Source organism: Carica papaya, chromosome 5 (genome assembly GCF_054855325.1).
Source record: "Carica papaya isolate Zhongbai chromosome 5, ASM5485532v1, whole genome shotgun sequence".
NCBI lineage: Eukaryota > Viridiplantae > Streptophyta > Magnoliopsida > Brassicales > Caricaceae > Carica > Carica papaya.
Genome location: NC_142313.1, coordinates 12553249 through 12571268, shown reverse-complemented (window position 1 = coordinate 12571268; position 18020 = coordinate 12553249). Strand labels below are relative to the sequence as shown.

Below are 18020 nucleotides of genomic sequence, written 5' to 3'. Positions count from 1 at the left end.
CTAACCAATGATTTTTTTTCTGTATTTGCTATTCCCCTTTTCTTAAAAGTAGAAAAGGTAAATTAGAATGAAAGAAAAATGGTACACTCAAATGTCAATCTTTGTTTCAGAAATACATACATACATACATATATATATATATATATATATGCACGTATATGTATAAATTGACCTCAGGCTTATTTAGTTGAAAGAAGTGAAGTAAACAAGCATTTGCTAAATATGGAAACACATCTTTAAATTATAACGAGATAGAATTGAGCAATTTACATAAGTAAGAGTTGGCAGAGGTTAATTAAAATTTTAACCCAAAAAAACACAGTTTAGTTAATAAAATTAGAATTTCCTATTTTATTTTACTCTACAGTAAAACATTTTGTTTCTTTCTATTTGATTTTTAGTTAATTTTATATTTTTAATCTTTTTATTAGTTTAATAAGTTAAGATTAAAATTCAAATTTAAATGGAAACAAGAAAGTGAAGCATTGAAATCTTTTAATTTTTTTTTTAACAAAAAATTTATATATTTTATTTATTAATTAAATAATACTTTTTAACTCATATTTTTATAAAAAAATAAAAGTATAAGTTATATAGGAAATAAATATTTAGTATGGAATCTCTCAAATTATGGAATTCAGTTTAAATTTTAACTTTAGAATTAAAATATATATATATATATACATGTATTTGATCATACTTTATAGAAATCTGAAATGTGACAAGCCCAGTAGAAGAAAAGAAAATATAGAAAATCACAGAGTTTATAGGAAAAAATACAAAAATGAAGAACAAAAAAAGAAAATGTAAAGCGTCGCGGGAACGCAGTCCAGGGCCATGTAATTTGCCGACGCGGTTTTGCTGGTGGTAGGATCCACTTGTATCCATGAGACAAAAAAATGTCCGTACACCATGAAAATTCCATTTCCAACCTCCATTATCATTCTGTTTTTACCTTCTTGACTAAGAGAGAGGGGGAGAGAGAGAGAGAGAGAGACTCAAGTCAATCTTTTTAGTCTTCACTAAAAGTTCCATTCTCTTTTTTCTGCCTCTGCAATCATAATACAGTCCGCCACTGCCTTGTTATATTTCTTGCTTTTAGATTTAATCTTTCCCAATTCCTTCCGTTTCTGTTTGTTCTTACGAGACTGATCAGTGATGGGGGAGCAAGAGATAGTTGGATACCGATTCTCTCCAAGCGATGCTGAACTGGTAGGTCACTATCTGATGAACAAGATAAAGGGCAATGAGTCCAAGGTTTTCCCAGTTGTCGAGGTTGATCTTTGCAAGAACGAGCCTTGGGATTTGCCTAGTAAGTATTTAACTATATACCCACTAACACATTCCCTTTGGATTTCACGGGAAGTAAGTGTCTATCTATTCTACTTTTCTTTTTTTTTTTTTTTCTGGGCAGATAATTTTTAGAACGATTTCTTACAAAACCAAAAATGGATTGTGAATGCAGAAATAACAGAGCGACTGGGAATAAGGTCAAAGAGTCAAGTGTGGTATTTCTTTTGCGCCCGAGTTTCCAAGTATAACAACAGTAAACGCGCCAACAGAACCACCGCCGCCGGTTACTGGAAAGCTACCGGCAAGGATCGTAACGTCAATGACCCAGATACCAACCGGGAAATTGGTGCAAAGAAGACTTTGGTCTTCTACAGGGGCCGTGTCCCTAATGGTGTCAGGACCCCCTGGGTGATTCACGAGTATCGCCTTTCAGATCCTAAGCAGGTTTACTATTTGCTATTCAATTTTCTTATGGATTTCTTTTTTCAGTTGGGACAAGCCTTGAGGTGATTGTTTCTTTGGAATTGTTTAAGATTATATCATAATCTACAAGGTCATCCTTATTGTTTAAGATGGAATAGTGCATCTATGTATATGCAATGGGCCTTCTTTTCTTTTTTTGGAAAGAAAAACTATTTGTCTTTCTAAGCAGTGAAATATAGATGAGATATGCATGTGCCTAAGTAATTTCAGTTCAGGGCTTGTTTACACTTTCTTCATGAGAGATTTGATAGTAGTTATATAGGTAGGTTACAGCATGTATATTTCATGCTGTGAATCATGTTAATGGTTTGTGATAGTCTATCCTATAAGCTCTAGTTCATTTGTCTTTCAATTTGTGTAGGATGCTTATGTTATATGTAAAATGAAGAAAAAGGGAAGTGAAAAGACAGTGGATTCATATGGTGATCGAGGGGAACCAAGTCGACCTCCTGTTTCTGATAATGAAAATTATGCACCCAGAAATACAATTTTAGAGGTGAACCAACATGCCTGCTCGATAGGTTTTTCTTATTGACATTTCATATGACCTGTGAGAAGCATATCTGGCACTGATACTGGTGATCTTTAATTTCTCTAGGAGATTCTTCAATCTCAAGTAAATGCAGATGACTACTTGGCATCACTCAATGACCATGATGTTTTAGATCATGACTGGCACGTTAAATTGCCGGATGAGGGGATCTCGCTAAATGACTTAGATTGTTCCATTGACTTGAGCATTGATCAGAATGGGCCACAACAGCAATTTTATTTTCCTGATGAAGAAGAAGAGTTGGATCCGGAGTTCGTGAATGCATTGTTTGCTGATGAAGACGAATCTCCTCATGGAGAAACTGTCCACACGTTTCGTCATGGCTACAGCCAACCAATGTCTGTTACAGGAGTTTATTTTGAGAATAGCAGTGACACAGATACTGAAATTCTCCATGGAAGGGTAAAACATACTCTAGTAACTGCTGCTGAGAATATTCCAATAGCTTGTAGAGTAATTCTGTAGTAGAATATCATTGTATAGATTGTAATAATGTTGTCTCTTGCATTATTATAACCGTTGTAATTATATTCTACTATAGGTGTAGGAAGTTCTTTAGGGGAATATTTGAGCTTTTATTGGTGTCTTGTCTGGGTCAAAACTCATGCTTTGGTCCACTACAGACAATCTACTTTCTGGGAATAGCTTACAGCTTCCTGAACCTTCCTGTTTGGAAGACTTAAAAACTAACAAGTCTGTCTAATATCTTCATCTTAACAGAGTGGCAGAATTCTGGAAGCAACTGGCTCATCAGTTGGCTCTTCAAGTTCAAATCAACACAAGCAGATGCATGTAGAAGATGTTTTCCATGGTGATGAGATCTTGAAAAGAGACTCTCTTTCTGAGCTGTTGCATACAGATACACCCGCCAGTGTAGAACCTTTTGTCACTACCAACACTTGTAAAGCTCAATATCGATCAGTCCGTGGCTTTTTGACACAGGAAAGTCCCAAAAGATTCCAGCTGCGGGAACATGAGCCTGCACTCAAAAATCAGGTGGGATAAAAGTTGTAAAACATACAAAATTAACACTATTGAAGTCTACTAGACATACAGGTTAACTCCTTAACGATTCTGTTCACAGGCCAAAGAGGTCTCAAAGCAAGTTACTTCTGTTGATCTGAGAAAGAAGAAAATTTCCATGAAGAATTCTGAAAAGCAGCAAAAAATAGTTAAGGTTTCTGATGGCCAAAACCAAACAATTGCAAAGGGTATGTCTTCTGGACCAGTTAGCAATGATAGGAAGGGTCCTTTCATTTTCTTTGAGAAAAGTCAGTCAAGACATGAACCAAGTCCCCCATCGTTGTATTTTGGTAATGTACTTCTAGGCTTATTTTTATTTATAATTGTTGTTAGAGAAGTAGTATATTGTCATTGAACGATGAAAGTTTCTGTTAGGCATGTGGTTTATCACAACAAGACACCAACGAAGGGGCAAGACGAGAGCCGAACATTGAGAGCCATGTGTATATTTTGCCTGCAACTTAGTGGTAGTGAGATTGAGATATAAATGTGTTGAAGTTTGTCGGTAATGCAAAGTACATAATTACTTAAATGTTCTCTTAGCTAGTTCAATTTGGTTGATGACAAACATGAAATTAGACAAGAGTCCAATTAGGTGTGTAAAACGATTACTCTCTCAACCTTCAGGATAACTCAACAATGGCAGTTTAAATTGAGATATAAATATGACAGAGAACTTTTTGTTAATGTGAAATTTATATTTGTTCTTGCTTAAGTGTTTTATAGCTCTTCATGATAGACATGAAATTGAATAATAATCCAGTTTTAGGTACATTTTTAAGCTGTATAGTGTCTGTAAATTGTTTTAAAGTTATTCTAAATCAAGAGTTTTAAAAAATAAATCAGATTGGAGTGACAGAGCTACCAGTCCATAACGCAGTATGTCTCATATATATATATATATATATATATATATATGTATACTGTTATATTGTGTTCTACCTCGTATATTTTTCTACGTATAGTTCTTGTCTTTTGGTGTCGGCCCATTGGGTCTAATTCCATGTCCTGCTAATGATGTTTTCCAACATCTTCTATTCTTACAAATTTTGCATTTTTTGTCCACAATAATAAACTATTGAGTAAATTTCAGTTTTAATTTAAAATCTTATGGTTTTCTTTTTGACAATTTTTTTACTTGATGATTCTATTTTTTTTTTATCAACTCCTCCAATAGATACAGTATTTAATTTTCTTTCATTTTTCTAAGTAACGAATTTAACTAATATGTAACTCACAAGATAATAAGTTACCCAAAAATTATAATTCTAGATTAAAGTATGAAGAATTTAGATATAAGAAAAATAGAATAGAGAGAATTTGAGTTTTGAAATGGGAATTTGGATTAATAAGGGGGAATTCTTGGGCCAGAATTTGCACCAAAATCTTGATAGAAATGGGATTGTAATAAAAACTAAAGTAACCTCAACGGCAACCAAAAGAAAAAATGGGATTATAATAAGTTGGAGAGTTGACAAGAGAAAGTTCAGTCGTCACAAATTTAGCAGGTAAATTACCATGCCATGACAGTAACTAGGTTTTACAACATTGGCTGCTCCAGCTCTGACTGATGAACACATTTGCAATTTGGTATGTACGTAAAACTTTGACTGCCCAAGAACTGTCACTGCAGCTCAAAACTCACATAACATAAACATCAGAATGATTTCTATGCAAAAAAAATTAGGTATCAATAGATTTCAGTAACTTGACGACATTAAACTCTGGTGCCTGAGTGATCAAAAACTTTATAGCATGAGCACTGAAGCAGACCCCTAAGCATATATTCATGGCTAACTCTGTCATCACTGGTTCACATGGAAAAAAAAAAAAAAAAAAAAAATGAGAGAAAGAAGCTCATTAGGGAGTATGAGAAAAAAGCATCGTAGTTTAAATTGCTGGTTTAGCATTGAATCAGCCATGTTGGTTATTGGCTGCATAATTATCAACTACCTTTTAGTGCCACTGCATTTGATGATAGGACAAATAAGTCAACTATAAAAATTACAGACGTTGGAAATTCCCACACCTGCAAGATAGGTAAGGTACTTCAGATTATGTATGCTTCTCTGCTTCATGTTAATGATATAGACTATCAAAGAAGATAACAAGAATGAAGAAAACATACCATCATGGCGATTAGAAAGATCTTGAAGTAACTTGATATTAAGATTCCTAGCACGAGGTCCCTGAACCTGTAAAATCCCAAAAGACATGACTCAAAGTAAGCTCAATTGTTAGACTATGGGTTCAAGCCACATGCAAAGAATGTTAGACATGGAAAATCAACGGTGGGATCATTTTCAAGAACTGATTATGGCTGCAAATGTCTTAACTTATCCAACTTGTTATTAAAAGACTTTTGGACAAATCTCCAGAATCATTTCTCAGCCGCCCCCATTCTTCTTTTCAAATACAATCAACTATACAAAGAACAAGTTTAGTGGGGAGAACATTTTACATCATAAATAATAGTTTACTGTGCAAAATTTCACGCACTCTACGTCATGCCATAACAATTTATTTAGGTTACACTTTCACTAAACTGGAACACATAGTATGTTGCTTTTTTTTTCCCACTTGTGCTGAGACTAGAGGGCAACTGTATGGTATGAATATGGATCTAGTGTCTAATGTGATAATTTCTACAGTCGAAGATATGAGGATTTTGTCAACAGAAGTCCAAAAGTTGGGTTGAGCTACTTAGATTTTTTTTTGAAATAAAAGAAGATAGTGTTATTAACAAAAGTACCAAGTAAGTACACCCATATACAAAGTGGTTACAAATCTATCAAAATATCAAAAACAGCTCCAACATCCTCGTGCCCTTTAATATCATGACCCAAAAGCATAAAGGCAAAAGAGTAAATCCAATTATCTCTAATAACATTAAACTCTTTCTCAATACCCTCAAAAGCTCTCAAGTTTTTTTCTTTCCACACCACCAAAAATATAGAAAGTGGAATTAGCTCAACAATTTGTTCTTTATACACACCCCATCCCAATCCCACAATTCCTCCCTCACACTCCCAGCCACTACCCAATTTAACCCCAAGAGATTGTAGACCATAGACCAAATGTTATAGGCAGCAGGGCACCATAGCAGGATGTGGTTACAAAACTCCTCTTTCTTGCACAAAAAACATCTATTAATCAGAATGTCCCCCCTCCTTCTGAGCATAAAATAATAAAACTAATATAAGCTCACTGAGAGCTAAGATGATGTCAAAGACAGAACAAAATACAATAATTACCATGAAAAAGGTAGCAATTTTACATTAGTAACAAAGATGAAGAAAAAATTTGATATTAATTAACAATATATATTTTATTAAGTATTTATCATACAATTTCAAATTTTAGATATCCAAAATCCAAAATTACCATGTAGAATACATGTTCTTTTCAACTTCTAACCTAAGAGTCTCTATCATTGTTTTTGCATTATCTTATACCATAATCTCTAATTCTAGATTAAGTTTCTGACGTAGAAATCCAGTGTCGGACACAGATTCCACAACCACATCAGTGGCCTATTGTCTGACATAGACAAAGGACTAAATCTAGAGGATGCGCAATGTACCTCTCATTTATAAATCAATTTTAGGCTATTCTAGCCCTCAAATGCTTGAAAGCAGACAAGATAATTCAATCCAAAAACTAAAGCAAATTTTAACCTGGAAACTCCATTGGATTTCTTTAGCAAAATCCTCATTGCAAGAACAAGAATGCAAAAAAATATAAAGTTTCCAAAAAAGACATCCATCAAAACCTGTTACAAGTACATTGCAAAAACCCATCTGTTAGATATCATATAAATCCAAATCCATCAAACTCCAAAAGCAAGAATTTATTTTCTTTGAGTTATATGTACAAACCTTTCTACATGCTGAAACAAAGAAAAAAAATCCCACAGATGAACATGATTCTTCCTCGCTTCTCAAAAGCAGACTTCTGTCTTAGATAGCTAAGGCACTTTGTTGAGTAGTTTTCATTGGATAGTAAAACTATGATTGAACTATCCGAACTTTTAAACATGAATATCATTGCAACATAAATGGATACAAGAATCCAGAAGTAGGAAACCAGCTATTGATTTCCACAATAATTGCTGCAAAGTTGTCAATCACCAATCCTGTGTCAGATTCAGCAAGTATGCCAAAGGCATCTATTTTCATGGATCACCAAGTTCATCACAGCAATTAAATTATAATTTAACTTCAAATACCCAAGAAAAACACTGAATTGCATTTTCTGTGGAAGATAGGATCTAACAATAATATTAAAGCATTCTAGACAGATTCATAAATCATAACCCACATGGGTTGGCATTTCAAACATGCCAAACTTCTTATACCCATTAGCCATTGCATAGAGATCTAAATGAAATAAGGGTGCATGTTAGACTTAATAACAAAACCTGCAATTATTCATCAAAACTAATTTCTCTACTATATATATTTTTTTAAATAAATTTCTCCATTATATTTTCACCCTGGAAAATTTAATTAGAAAAGAAAAAAGGAAAAAAGTCTTTTTTTTTTGTGTAAAGTTACCTTCGAAGTTTCTTGATTGAGTACATTGTAAAGTAAATGCCTATAAGCTTTTGGCTTGTGCAGAATCAAGTCAATCAAGAGAATCTGCAAAACATTTTACCAGAAATAATAAATATTACCAAAAAAACAGTTCATAAAATAAAGATGTAATAACTACAACGAAAGTAATAACTTCATAGCAACAAGGGGCATTGAAAATAGAGGAAATGAAGAAAAAGATTTGGGTAGAAACCATCAGTTCACATTCAATATACTCGTCTGCAACTGCTTTGCAATTTTCCTATCAAACAGAGGAAAAATTTCTTTTTGTTATAAATCAACTAAGTTAAAAACAAGAAGAAATTAAATGAAAATTCTCAGAGAAAAAAAAAGCACACACACTTACACATTTCATAAGTCTAATGTTTCCAGGGGAGTATTGCACGAAGAGGGTGTTGACCCGAAACCCGCACTCCACACACCTGCAGACCATTTTCTCTAAAAACTTTCCTCACTTTTCAACTAGAGAACCCCAGAAGTGAAGTCAGTCACAACTGATACTCAGTTATGCATTACTGGCAAACTCTTGCAAAATGGTTGCCAAATCCAGTTTGTCCTTATCGAAACTGAAATTAAGATAAAACCATAATTATTGGTTAAGTTTTCAAATTTTACTGAAATTCCTTATTCATATGTCCTACGCCCTTCATTCACATGCAAATTACCAAAATATGGAATAGGTTACACGATCTGTGTAAATATGATGTAAGAGGATAGTTAGCTAGGTTCTCTACAAGCTCATGCTATTAAAGGGGAATGAACCATTTCATAAATGAGCATGTATTGATGAATAAAATCAGAACAATTTCATCTCTGTTCCTCGGCTCTCTCTCTCTCTCTACCCTCTGGTTCTTCTCTACCCATCTCTGTGCTTCTCTTCTTTCTGTATTTCCCCGTCAGATCTCTATGACACAATATTGTTTCTCTTATATGTCGAATTCATCTTCAAACCCTACTCTGGATTGTCAAAGGCTCTTAATACCATACATGTTTTCTGCAATTAAGCTTCTATCTCTAGTAAGAACTTTCATTTTGATAGATACCCATTTGGGATTTCCATTGTATAGCTTGAGGACAAGATGATAGTAAGCTTAGTTACAACCTAGGGCTGTAGAAGGAGAATGAACCATCTTGCAAATGTGTCTGCTGATGAATGAAATCAACCCATAACTTCTCTCTATTTCCCTCTCTCTATCATAATTCTTCTCTGCTTCTCTGTTTTTCCCCATAACATTACACCATTTTTGTGACTCATCATGCTAGTATACTTAAAGAGGCTGATTGATGGGGCAAATGCAAAACTTTCAAAGTAGTACTGGAATTTGGAAATGGAATGCTTTATATATATAAACCAACCTATGTGAAATTACGAACAGAAAATCTGAGGAACTATGAACAAGAAACATGCACATTCATGTACACTTCAAAGTTCTAATTTTTTTAATTAGAAGTAAACTCATTGTGTCTTCAATTTACATTTGAAACAGATTCTAGCTAGGAAAATTGCATTGACAATATTGATCATCAGTGAAGACATAAAATCCAGTTGGGAACTTACTAGCTATGCTGCTATGGAGTATGTACACCCCATAAAAGCGTAGGTGGCGCTAGTTGGCAGTAAAATGGAGAAAGCTCTCGCAAGCAGGGACGCCGGGTAGCGACGGAGAGTCGCCGCAAGCGGCACGGCGGCGTCGGCAGGAGAGTGGAAGTATGGTGAGGGATTTTGGAAAACTTGAAACGACAAATAAAAATGGAGTGGCTGTATCTTAATAGATCTTAAAATTCTTAAATTTAATTTTTTAAGAATTGTAAATAAGTTTCTTAAATTTTAAAGTTAAAGAGATGCGTTAAGAGAAATAATTTTTTAAACTTCCATCTTTTTTAAAATAATTAAAATCGATTTTAAATATATAATTTAAAATAAATAAACTTCGTCTTTTAAATTGTATATGGAATAATTTAAATAAAAAATTTTAAAATTTTAATATATGCTCAAATTTTAGAAATAAAAAGAAAGTATGTAAAATTTATAATTTTATAAATTTATATAAAGTTTAGGAAATGTTTCTAAATGTTTTTTTTTTTTTTGAAATTTCTTAAATGATTCAAATTGACATAATTAAAGTTTAAATAAATTAAAATTTATATGTTGCAATTAAAATTCTAATGATTATTTAACTAAAAATTTGACCAAAATTTAATTAAAAATAAAAGTAATTATCGAACTAAATAATTTATTTTATTTAAAAATGATGCAATGAAAGATAAAAATTTTGCAAAATGTATAAAATAAACTTTTATACAAGAACTAAAAGTGTCTAATTAAAGGTTATATTATAGTAACAGTTTAACTAAAACTTGTATAATTAAAAATTATATTAATTATTTATAAAAATTTTACTAGAAATACTAAAAAATCTATGCTTTGTAATCGTGATTCTTGAACTAAAATGAAAAATAAAATTACTAAAGTAAACTAAAGATTCTATTAAAATTAAAATATTTAAATAAAATTTTACTAGATCGTAAATTATAAAATTAATTATCTAATTGAAAATTTCCTTGTAAGAAAAAATTATAATTGACGATAACTAGCTTCATGATTATTAATAAATGAAAACTTTTGTTTTAGGCTTTTCAAATCCTAATTAGATAACTATTATATTAATTAATTTGACTAATGAAAACTTTTATTTATATATATGTAGTTATATATGTAGACAGCATTTATAAAAATATGTAGAATTCGATCCCAATATTTATAGAATAACTAAAACATAAATATTAAATAGGTTTGTAAAAAAAACAAATTACTAAAACCACAAATTATATAGTTTAATATAAAAATTAAGATGAATGGTAAAAAACTTTGACTATAATTTCCACATTTTTAACTATATATATAACAATAAAGTACATACAAATTCTTAAACCGGAAAATTAAAAAAAAAAAAAACGTGTTCAGATAGGAAAGTGAATTTAAAATTTACCTTTTCTCTATTTTTTATTTATTCTTCGGACACATATAAAACCTCCAAACTAACGGAGCCGTGAATCATAACTGAGTTCTGATTTTCTGATTTCTTGCATACTCACATATATCTATATATATATATATATATATATATACATGTGGGTGTGTAGGGGGATATTGGAGAGAAAAGCAAAATGAGGGACTGAGTTGCATTAAATGCATATATATACGTATAGAGACAAGAACAACGTGGTCCATGCAAAATCCGGCTCAGCTTACTGTGTGGCACGCCTTTCCTGTACTCTGGTTTTCTTATAAATATAAAAAAATTTGTGGGAAGAAGAATTAAGAAGAGGAAGAAGAAGCAGACGATGAAGGAGAAGAATGAAAAGAATATATATATACATATATATATATATATATATAAACAAAGACCTAACAATGAAAAAGAAGACTGATCTCTTTAATTCTCTCTTTTTTGTACCTTTTACCATCCACATGTAGTTTCTTTATCATCATCAATTATGCCTATTAACCCTAGTCATCCCCTATATTTCTCTTTTATATACATATATATAACATACGTACACGATATATATATATATATATATCTATATGTGTATTACTTTCTTTTTCTTTTTAGGTTGCAGGAGAGAATCCAGTGGTGAATCTACTCAATCAATTAATTCTCTATTATCAATAATTTCAGCATGTTGCCATTCTCGTTCAATAATAAACATCTATGGACTGTCCCTTTTAACTTTGATATTCCACCCTCTAAACAACATTATTATTTAAATTAGTATGTTTAATAAACACACACAATTAACTTCACCTATCACCATATTATATAACTTCCAAAACCCTAATTACTTTATGCCTTTTAGAATAATATTACTTTTTTTTTTTTTTTTTTTTTGGTTTTCCATTATTAATTTGTTTATCGACTTTTACTTTCATTAATTATATATATATATATATGCAATATTTCAGATTATTTTAGAGGAAATAAATCATACTTTGAAGGTAATCATATTAATCAGCAGCAGCTAATACCTAAATTTCATCAATAACTCAAACAAAACAAAAAAATAAAAAAAAAAATGTACAAAGAAAAATGGAGAAGAAAATCATCATATATATAATCCTCCTGTATGTATAATGTCATCAAGAAGAATTGGTATTGGAGATAAAATTTGATTAGTTTTGGGAGGCAATTTCTAATTCTACATACAATGTTGATATTAAAATTAAAGTAATTAGTCTACATAATTTATTAAAATTTTTGTTCAAATACTCTATGATGATTTTAGAATAAATTATTTATCTTTCTATTTTGTGCTATTCTAAATAATTTAGTGAAAATAAAATCCAAACAAAACAAAACAAAATCTTATAAATATGTTTAATTTTTTTGGTAGAAATTAAATAAAACTCAACTCGAGTAATCAAACTCTATTAAATACCAACAATACCATTCGGAATTGGAGTACTTGTTACGTAATTTACTTATTGTGTTATTATTTTTTTACTATTTTATGATTTATATTATTGTCAGGTAACGTTGTATTTTAACTATTATTAAGAGTATTTTAGTACATTTGTGCTATTACTTTTTTACTATTTTACCGTTTTTGAAATGTCATTTGCTGGCTTAGAAATTTATATAAGATAATAAGTTTATTTTTTTATACGATTTTCTTCTTTAAACTTTTAGAAATAATGTAATTTTTCATTAGAGAAACTGCCAAACAAATCATTTTTGGGGTAAATTTAATGTATAGAAGCCATTATATTCTCTTTTTATGTGCGAAGAAAAAATACATTTTGTTACTTATTTCTTATACTTAAACTATGTAAAAGAAAAAAAAAAAAAAAAAAAAAAGAATTGCTGCTATTACTTCAGCTCGTTCTGACTGAAAAAGGGCCGTAAGAAACAGCTTCTATCTCTTCTCCAAACAATCAGATAGTATATGTATATGTATGTACATACAAATTCGAACTAATGAACCATAAATCACCCTGGTTGAAGTACATATCAATCATACAAATTAGCCAAAAATAATTACTTAAATTTATCATCATGATTAATAGAAACCTCAAAGAATTACAGCTTTCATTTGTTTATGTACTTATATACATGTGTGAGGGGGTGGCACCGGCAAAACTATATATATATATATATATATATATGTAACACTAACTCACTTCTTAAAAAAAATCTCAAAACATGAAATAATAACTCGATCTTGCGAATCTATATGTGTATACATATATTTATCAAGATTGATATTAATTGAAAAAAAAAAAAAAACAAAGAAAAGTAGTTATGTGTTGATTTTCGGTTTAATTTCTAATTAGATTATTCTCATCCTGGTTCCTTGAATTTCTAATTAAGTTATAGGCGTTAGTACTGTATAGAAGTTGAAATCAATCAACCAGGTACCCTATCATTTCTATTTCTTACTGGCTAAGTAAATGAGAGTTTATGCAGATATATACATATGCATTGGAATATATGTGTGCGTGAATATAAACTGGTAATAGTAATTAGTGAAAACCGTATATACATATATGTGTGTCTTTGACCAGAGTAATTATTATGAAATCCATATAAAGCTGAAAACTTCAATGGGAAAAAAAAAAAAAAAAAAAGAGAAGCTATTAACAGCCAGCTGGGTCAATTTTTATACGTTGTGTCAAACAATATTGGTCATATATGTGTACATATATATGCATAATATACATGTAGAAAGAAAATACAAAAGATAGGTCATGCGTACTCCTTGAAAGTGATTATTGTAAACATAATAAATTTATCAACTTGCTATGTATGTAGAGAGCATTGACAGACACGTTTCTTGTGCTCGAGAGTAGATGCATGTACGACCCTCTTTGAAACCATATAACAGTATTAGTTCTTGCTTTAAATTATTAATATATATATATATGTATACACATACATATATCTATGTCTATTACTACAAATATATAATGAAGTAGCAGCTATAACTAACCTAGCTATCTTTATTCATTTTGTGAAGATTACATTTATGGTTGATTACACACTATATATACATACTATATATATATGTTTGTGGGCGTATGTGTAAACTGCTTGGAAATGCATGCAGTATTTTTTAATTATTACAAGAACAGAAAAAGCATATTCGTGAAGATTTTAGAATTTACATTTCCAAAACTTTGCTACTCGTACGGTCAAGAACATGTCATCCCATTCCCCAATAAGCATCACAATGCAGCACTTAGAACTGATCAAATATTGAAGCCTAATCTAAGCATAATATATATATATATATATATATATATGCTTGATTTATACATATATGACCAATCAAGCTTTTGGTTATATAAAGATAAGTGAAACTGCCAAGCAACTATTAATTAGATCCATCATTTAAATCTATAGGGACAAAAATGAAACTGCAACTGCTATTCTTATGATTAGACATGAGAAATCAGTTTTCCCCCTAATTACCCATATAAATTAATCGTAATTAAAAGGCTAACCCCTTATATATGATATTTTAATTAATCTTTTACAATTAATTAAGATATAGATGAATAAGATGCGGATAAAAATGTTCATATATGATATGCATGTAATCTTACATGCCTATAATTTGCTATTATGAGCTATTCATGGCTTATGAGCTGGAATTGATTGTAAGCAGTTGCAAAACTAGTGACTGTACACCTTATGAGATGGCCTAAAGAGTTATAGAGAAATTAAGATCTAAAAAATATTACTTGCATTTGTGATCTTATACAGTATAGATTATATATAAGTTATGGAGCTTAATTACCTTATTAAGGAAAGTGTTCAGCCAGTTTTCTTCAAAACTACGCAAGGGATTAACTGTAAATAATGGTTATGCTGATGAAAACATTTCTCAAGAGTCACAAAGAGATCCGTAGAAGGTGGAGATATATAGGAGAATTGGATGAACACTCCCATGAAAGGAAAAACATACACTGTGTGTATATTATATACATATCAGATAGGAACTGACGATGTATGTATATACCCTTCTGTGTAGTGAAGAAAAATCACATACAAGGACTTGCAAGTGAGAAATATAACTGAGTCTTTGGAGATATATATATTAGTCTCATCGTACCTGAGTTGGGAACTGGAACCTCCTATCCTTTCTTTGACACAAAAGGGGCTTTTTGGTGTGTTGCAATCCAGACAAGAAAGCAGCTGTAAAGAGGCATGAATTTACCAAGAAAGATAATTAAAATAAATAAAATGGGAAGAGGAAATTACATGATAGTAATAAATTCAGCAGCAATGTGAAAAAAGATCTTACCTTTTACAGACCCTTCAACTTTCTGCCCATCACCTGCCGCAACCCTGCTCAACTAAGAAGCAGCAAGAACAATAACCTAACAAGGTAATAGAAACAAAATAGACAGAAAAAAACCATAACCAGCTTGCTAGGCAACAATGCTGTCAGTGGAAAAGAGAGAGAGAGAGAGAGAGAGAGAGAGAGAGAGAGAGAGAGGGAGAGAGAGAGAGAGTACAAATGAAGTCGGTAAAAGACCAATTACAAGGCATATAGTATATATAGTGAGCAAAAAAGCCAGGGCCTAATACAGGAAACTTTGAATTAATTGACATGATTGAGAATAACATATAATGCTGATATAATATCTGTATATGTATTATACACAATTGAAGGATTTTCAGCTTCATATTGTGGTGGCACCCTCTCTTTCTTCTGCAGCTCTTTTACAGATCCCAAACCCCAACTAACAATGTACTATTAAGGTTATTTTTTTCTTTTATAATAAAAAAAAGGAATTATGCAAAATAAGAGAGTAGAACTGATGGAATACTAAAACTTATCTTCCAATTATATATCTTTGATAGCCACCCATATGGCAATTAGATGTCAAGCAACAAAAAGAGATTCATTCTACCGTTTGAGTAACGAAATCTCCTGTTGTTTCCCAGTTGGTTGCATTATATATATATATATGTGTATGCGATCATAGCTCCAAATCAAAGGACAAGGAAGATTTGCCTTTGTCTGAGTAGTCGGTGGAAAATGGAGCACTACCAGTAGGGGGCAACCTGAATTGGGGAGAAGGGAGAGAGGAGGAAGGTGTGTGAGAAGAAAGAGCTGAACCCAGTGAGCCACGTGGCATGGTAATTGAGGATTGGTCATCTTCTTGGGGGCACTCCATGTTCACACCAAACAGCCTCAGCCTCTTACCTGCTGTCTTTGATCCATGAACAACAGGCACGGAATCAAACACCATATGCGGCAGTCCCGCAATTTGATGTGGCTCCGATGGCCTTATGTTGCCATAGCCAACAATTTGCTGCTGCTGCTGCTGCTGCTGGTACTGACTTTGATCATGCTGATGATGATGGTGGTGGTGGTGGTGGTGGTGATATGGATAAATCCCATAATTCAAGCGCTGCAAATGGTCGTAGTTTGGGCGTAAAGGCAGATGAGATTGAGGAGTCATGGAGTAGAGTCTGCCCCACCGGAATATCTGAGGAAAGGAGAGCGGATTCTGAAATTGATTATGTGCGAGCGATGTGGGATCTGCCGCATCAGGTCGACGCCTCCAGTCAATGTACAAACGATCCTTGCCTAACTCCCCAACCCCGCGTTGAAACGACACGATGTCGCCCGCATCGAGCTTCTTCTCCTTGACAAAACGACTCCAACCTTTGGTCATCACGTAGCTCTGGCTACTGTTCCAATAAGAGTAGCGGAAACGCCATGGCTTCCCGTTGCGGTCCTCGAAATTTAACAGCAGACCCTTCTCGTTTGATGAAGCATCAAGAGGGAAATACTTCTCGGCATGTTGCTTGGGTATTACCAAGCGGTTAAGTTTTCCCACATCGCTTGGTGTCACAACTTTATCGAACATGTGTTCTTTCTCAATAGCATGATGAATATCGGTAGAAGTACCTGCGCCGCCGCTAGCTCCGGCACTTTCTTCGTGGCTTGCAAGTGATAAGTCCATGAGGAGTGTGTTTATTGAGGAAACCGAAGGTTCCCTTTAGATGGGTTTTTGTAATTTTGTTGAGAAGATATTCAAATTGATTATCAGAATCAAAGGTGCCAAACCATGGGACGTATTGCTGATCATCAGAAACAAAAGGTTCGTACTCAATTAGAGGTGTGTATATATAGCAGATGATGAAGAGTAGGAAGTTAAAAGAAAGAAAGAAAGAGAGAAAGAGAAAGAAAACTTACTCGTTTCTCTTATCATCACTTCCTCCTCTTCTTCTTCTTCATTATTACAATACCCTTTCCCTTCTTGCACAAAGTTCATGATGACCCACCTTTAAATTTACCTTGTTTACCACACACACACACACTTGATATTATGATTGAAATGAAAACCAACCACAGAATAAATGATTCAAAAAGTGAGAAAATATAATAAAGAAAAGTTGGGTTTTGCCTCACCTTTGTAAATATATACTGGGTTGGCTATGATTTTGCTGCCGTGAATCAGATCTTGGATTGCGACAAAAGGGAATTCTCACAGTAAAATAAACAGGCAGGTTCGGTGCCTTCTTCTTTGACCAGAAGAAAAAGAGAATGAGAAACCACTTAAAACCCTACTAAGACAAAGCGAGAAAGGATAATATTCTCCTTTTTGTAGCTTGCAGCTGGGTCATGATATAAGAGCCATCTCCCCCTAATTAAGTGAAACCAGAGAGTTGTCTTTTTTTTTTTTTTTTTTTTTTTTGAGGCTCTTAAAGATACTGTAAAGAAGAAGAAGGAGAAGAAGAAGAAGTAGAAGATGAAGAAGAAGAAGAAGAAGAAGAAGGTATATGAGAGAGAAGAGGAATGGTAATGGTAGTAGGAGTAGTAGTACGTAGGGGCCCATGAATGATCTGGTTCGGGTCATGTGAGCTTGTCCTTTTCATCATTTTTGGGTTATCTGTATATCTTGTGCGCTAAGACCCAAAATGGCCAGTTTGGCAAAATCAATTCAGCTTGTGATCAAATTGCCTCCAACTCTAGTTCTTCATATTTTTACTTCGTTTCAATGCAAATTTAAAATTTAAAAAATAACGTATATATCTGAGTGTTTGATATAT

The 18020-nt window shown here is 32.4% G+C and overlaps 3 protein-coding genes across 5 annotated transcripts; 1 reads left to right on the top strand and 2 right to left on the bottom strand.

The window, feature by feature from the left end:
• The first annotated feature begins 805 nt into the window (after positions 1-805).
• Positions 806-4046, top strand: LOC110814132 (NAC domain-containing protein 69-like). The gene is made up of 7 exons (XM_088219455.1): positions 806-1312; positions 1466-1737; positions 2138-2272; positions 2375-2731; positions 3050-3325; positions 3414-3647; positions 3728-4046. The coding sequence occupies exons 1-7, from the start codon at positions 1159-1161 to the stop codon at positions 3815-3817; spliced, it is 1518 nt and encodes a 505-aa protein (XP_088075581.1). The 5' UTR covers positions 806-1158; the 3' UTR covers positions 3818-4046.
• Positions 4047-4783: 737 nt separating this feature from the next.
• LOC110814133 (protein ARV 2-like) lies at positions 4784-9734 on the bottom strand. Of its 2 annotated transcripts, XM_022041498.2 has the most exons (10): positions 9506-9732; positions 8294-8513; positions 8141-8188; positions 7909-7992; positions 7418-7463; positions 7231-7310; positions 7030-7124; positions 5481-5547; positions 5306-5381; positions 4784-5160 (listed from the first exon to the last, which is right to left on the bottom strand). In XM_022041498.2, exons 2-10 carry the CDS (start codon positions 8378-8380, stop codon positions 5036-5038), a joined length of 708 nt encoding a protein of 235 aa, XP_021897190.1. In that variant the 5' UTR covers positions 8381-8513; positions 9506-9732; the 3' UTR covers positions 4784-5035. The 2 variants fall into 2 exon arrangements, with proteins under 2 accessions (XP_021897190.1, XP_021897191.1); XM_022041499.2 differs by lacking the exon at positions 8141-8188 and having other exon boundaries at positions 9506-9734.
• Positions 9735-15472: 5738 nt separating this feature from the next.
• LOC110814195 (B3 domain-containing transcription factor NGA1) lies at positions 15473-17923 on the bottom strand. 2 transcript variants are annotated; one of them, XM_088220096.1, is made up of 3 exons: positions 17380-17923; positions 17164-17287; positions 15473-17048 (listed from the first exon to the last, which is right to left on the bottom strand). In XM_088220096.1, exon 3 carries the CDS (start codon positions 16928-16930, stop codon positions 15938-15940), a length of 993 nt encoding a protein of 330 aa, XP_088076222.1. In that variant the 5' UTR covers positions 16931-17048; positions 17164-17287; positions 17380-17923; the 3' UTR covers positions 15473-15937. The 2 variants fall into 2 exon arrangements, with proteins under 2 accessions (XP_088076222.1, XP_021897273.1); XM_022041581.2 differs by having other exon boundaries at positions 17164-17264.
• Positions 17924-18020: the final 97 nt, after the last annotated feature.

What these genes read in the sequence shown, in the direction of transcription:
- LOC110814132 (XM_088219455.1), top strand. Translation starts at nt 1,159, where the DNA reads ATGGGGGAGCAAGAGATAGTTGGATACCGATTCTCTCCAAGCGATGCT. An exon ending in CGAGCCTTGGGATTTGCCTA is followed by an intron (nt 1,313 to 1,465) that starts GTAAGTATTTAA and finishes TTGTGAATGCAG; the next exon opens with AAATAACAGAGCGACTGGGA. An exon ending in AGCCTGCACTCAAAAATCAG is followed by an intron (nt 3,326 to 3,413) that starts GTGGGATAAAAG and finishes TTCTGTTCACAG; the next exon opens with GCCAAAGAGGTCTCAAAGCA.
- LOC110814133 (XM_022041498.2), bottom strand. Translation starts at nt 8,380, where the DNA reads ATGGTCTGCAGGTGTGTGGAGTGCGGGTTTCGGGTCAACACCCTCTTC. An exon ending in ACATTAGACTTATGAAATGT is followed by an intron (nt 8,189 to 8,293) that starts GTAAGTGTGTGT and finishes TCTGTTTGATAG; the next exon opens with GAAAATTGCAAAGCAGTTGC. An exon ending in AAATCCAATGGAGTTTCCAG is followed by an intron (nt 5,548 to 7,029) that starts GTTAAAATTTGC and finishes GGGATTTTACAG; the next exon opens with GTTCAGGGACCTCGTGCTAG.
- LOC110814195 (XM_088220096.1), bottom strand. Translation starts at nt 16,930, where the DNA reads ATGGACTTATCACTTGCAAGCCACGAAGAAAGTGCCGGAGCTAGCGGC.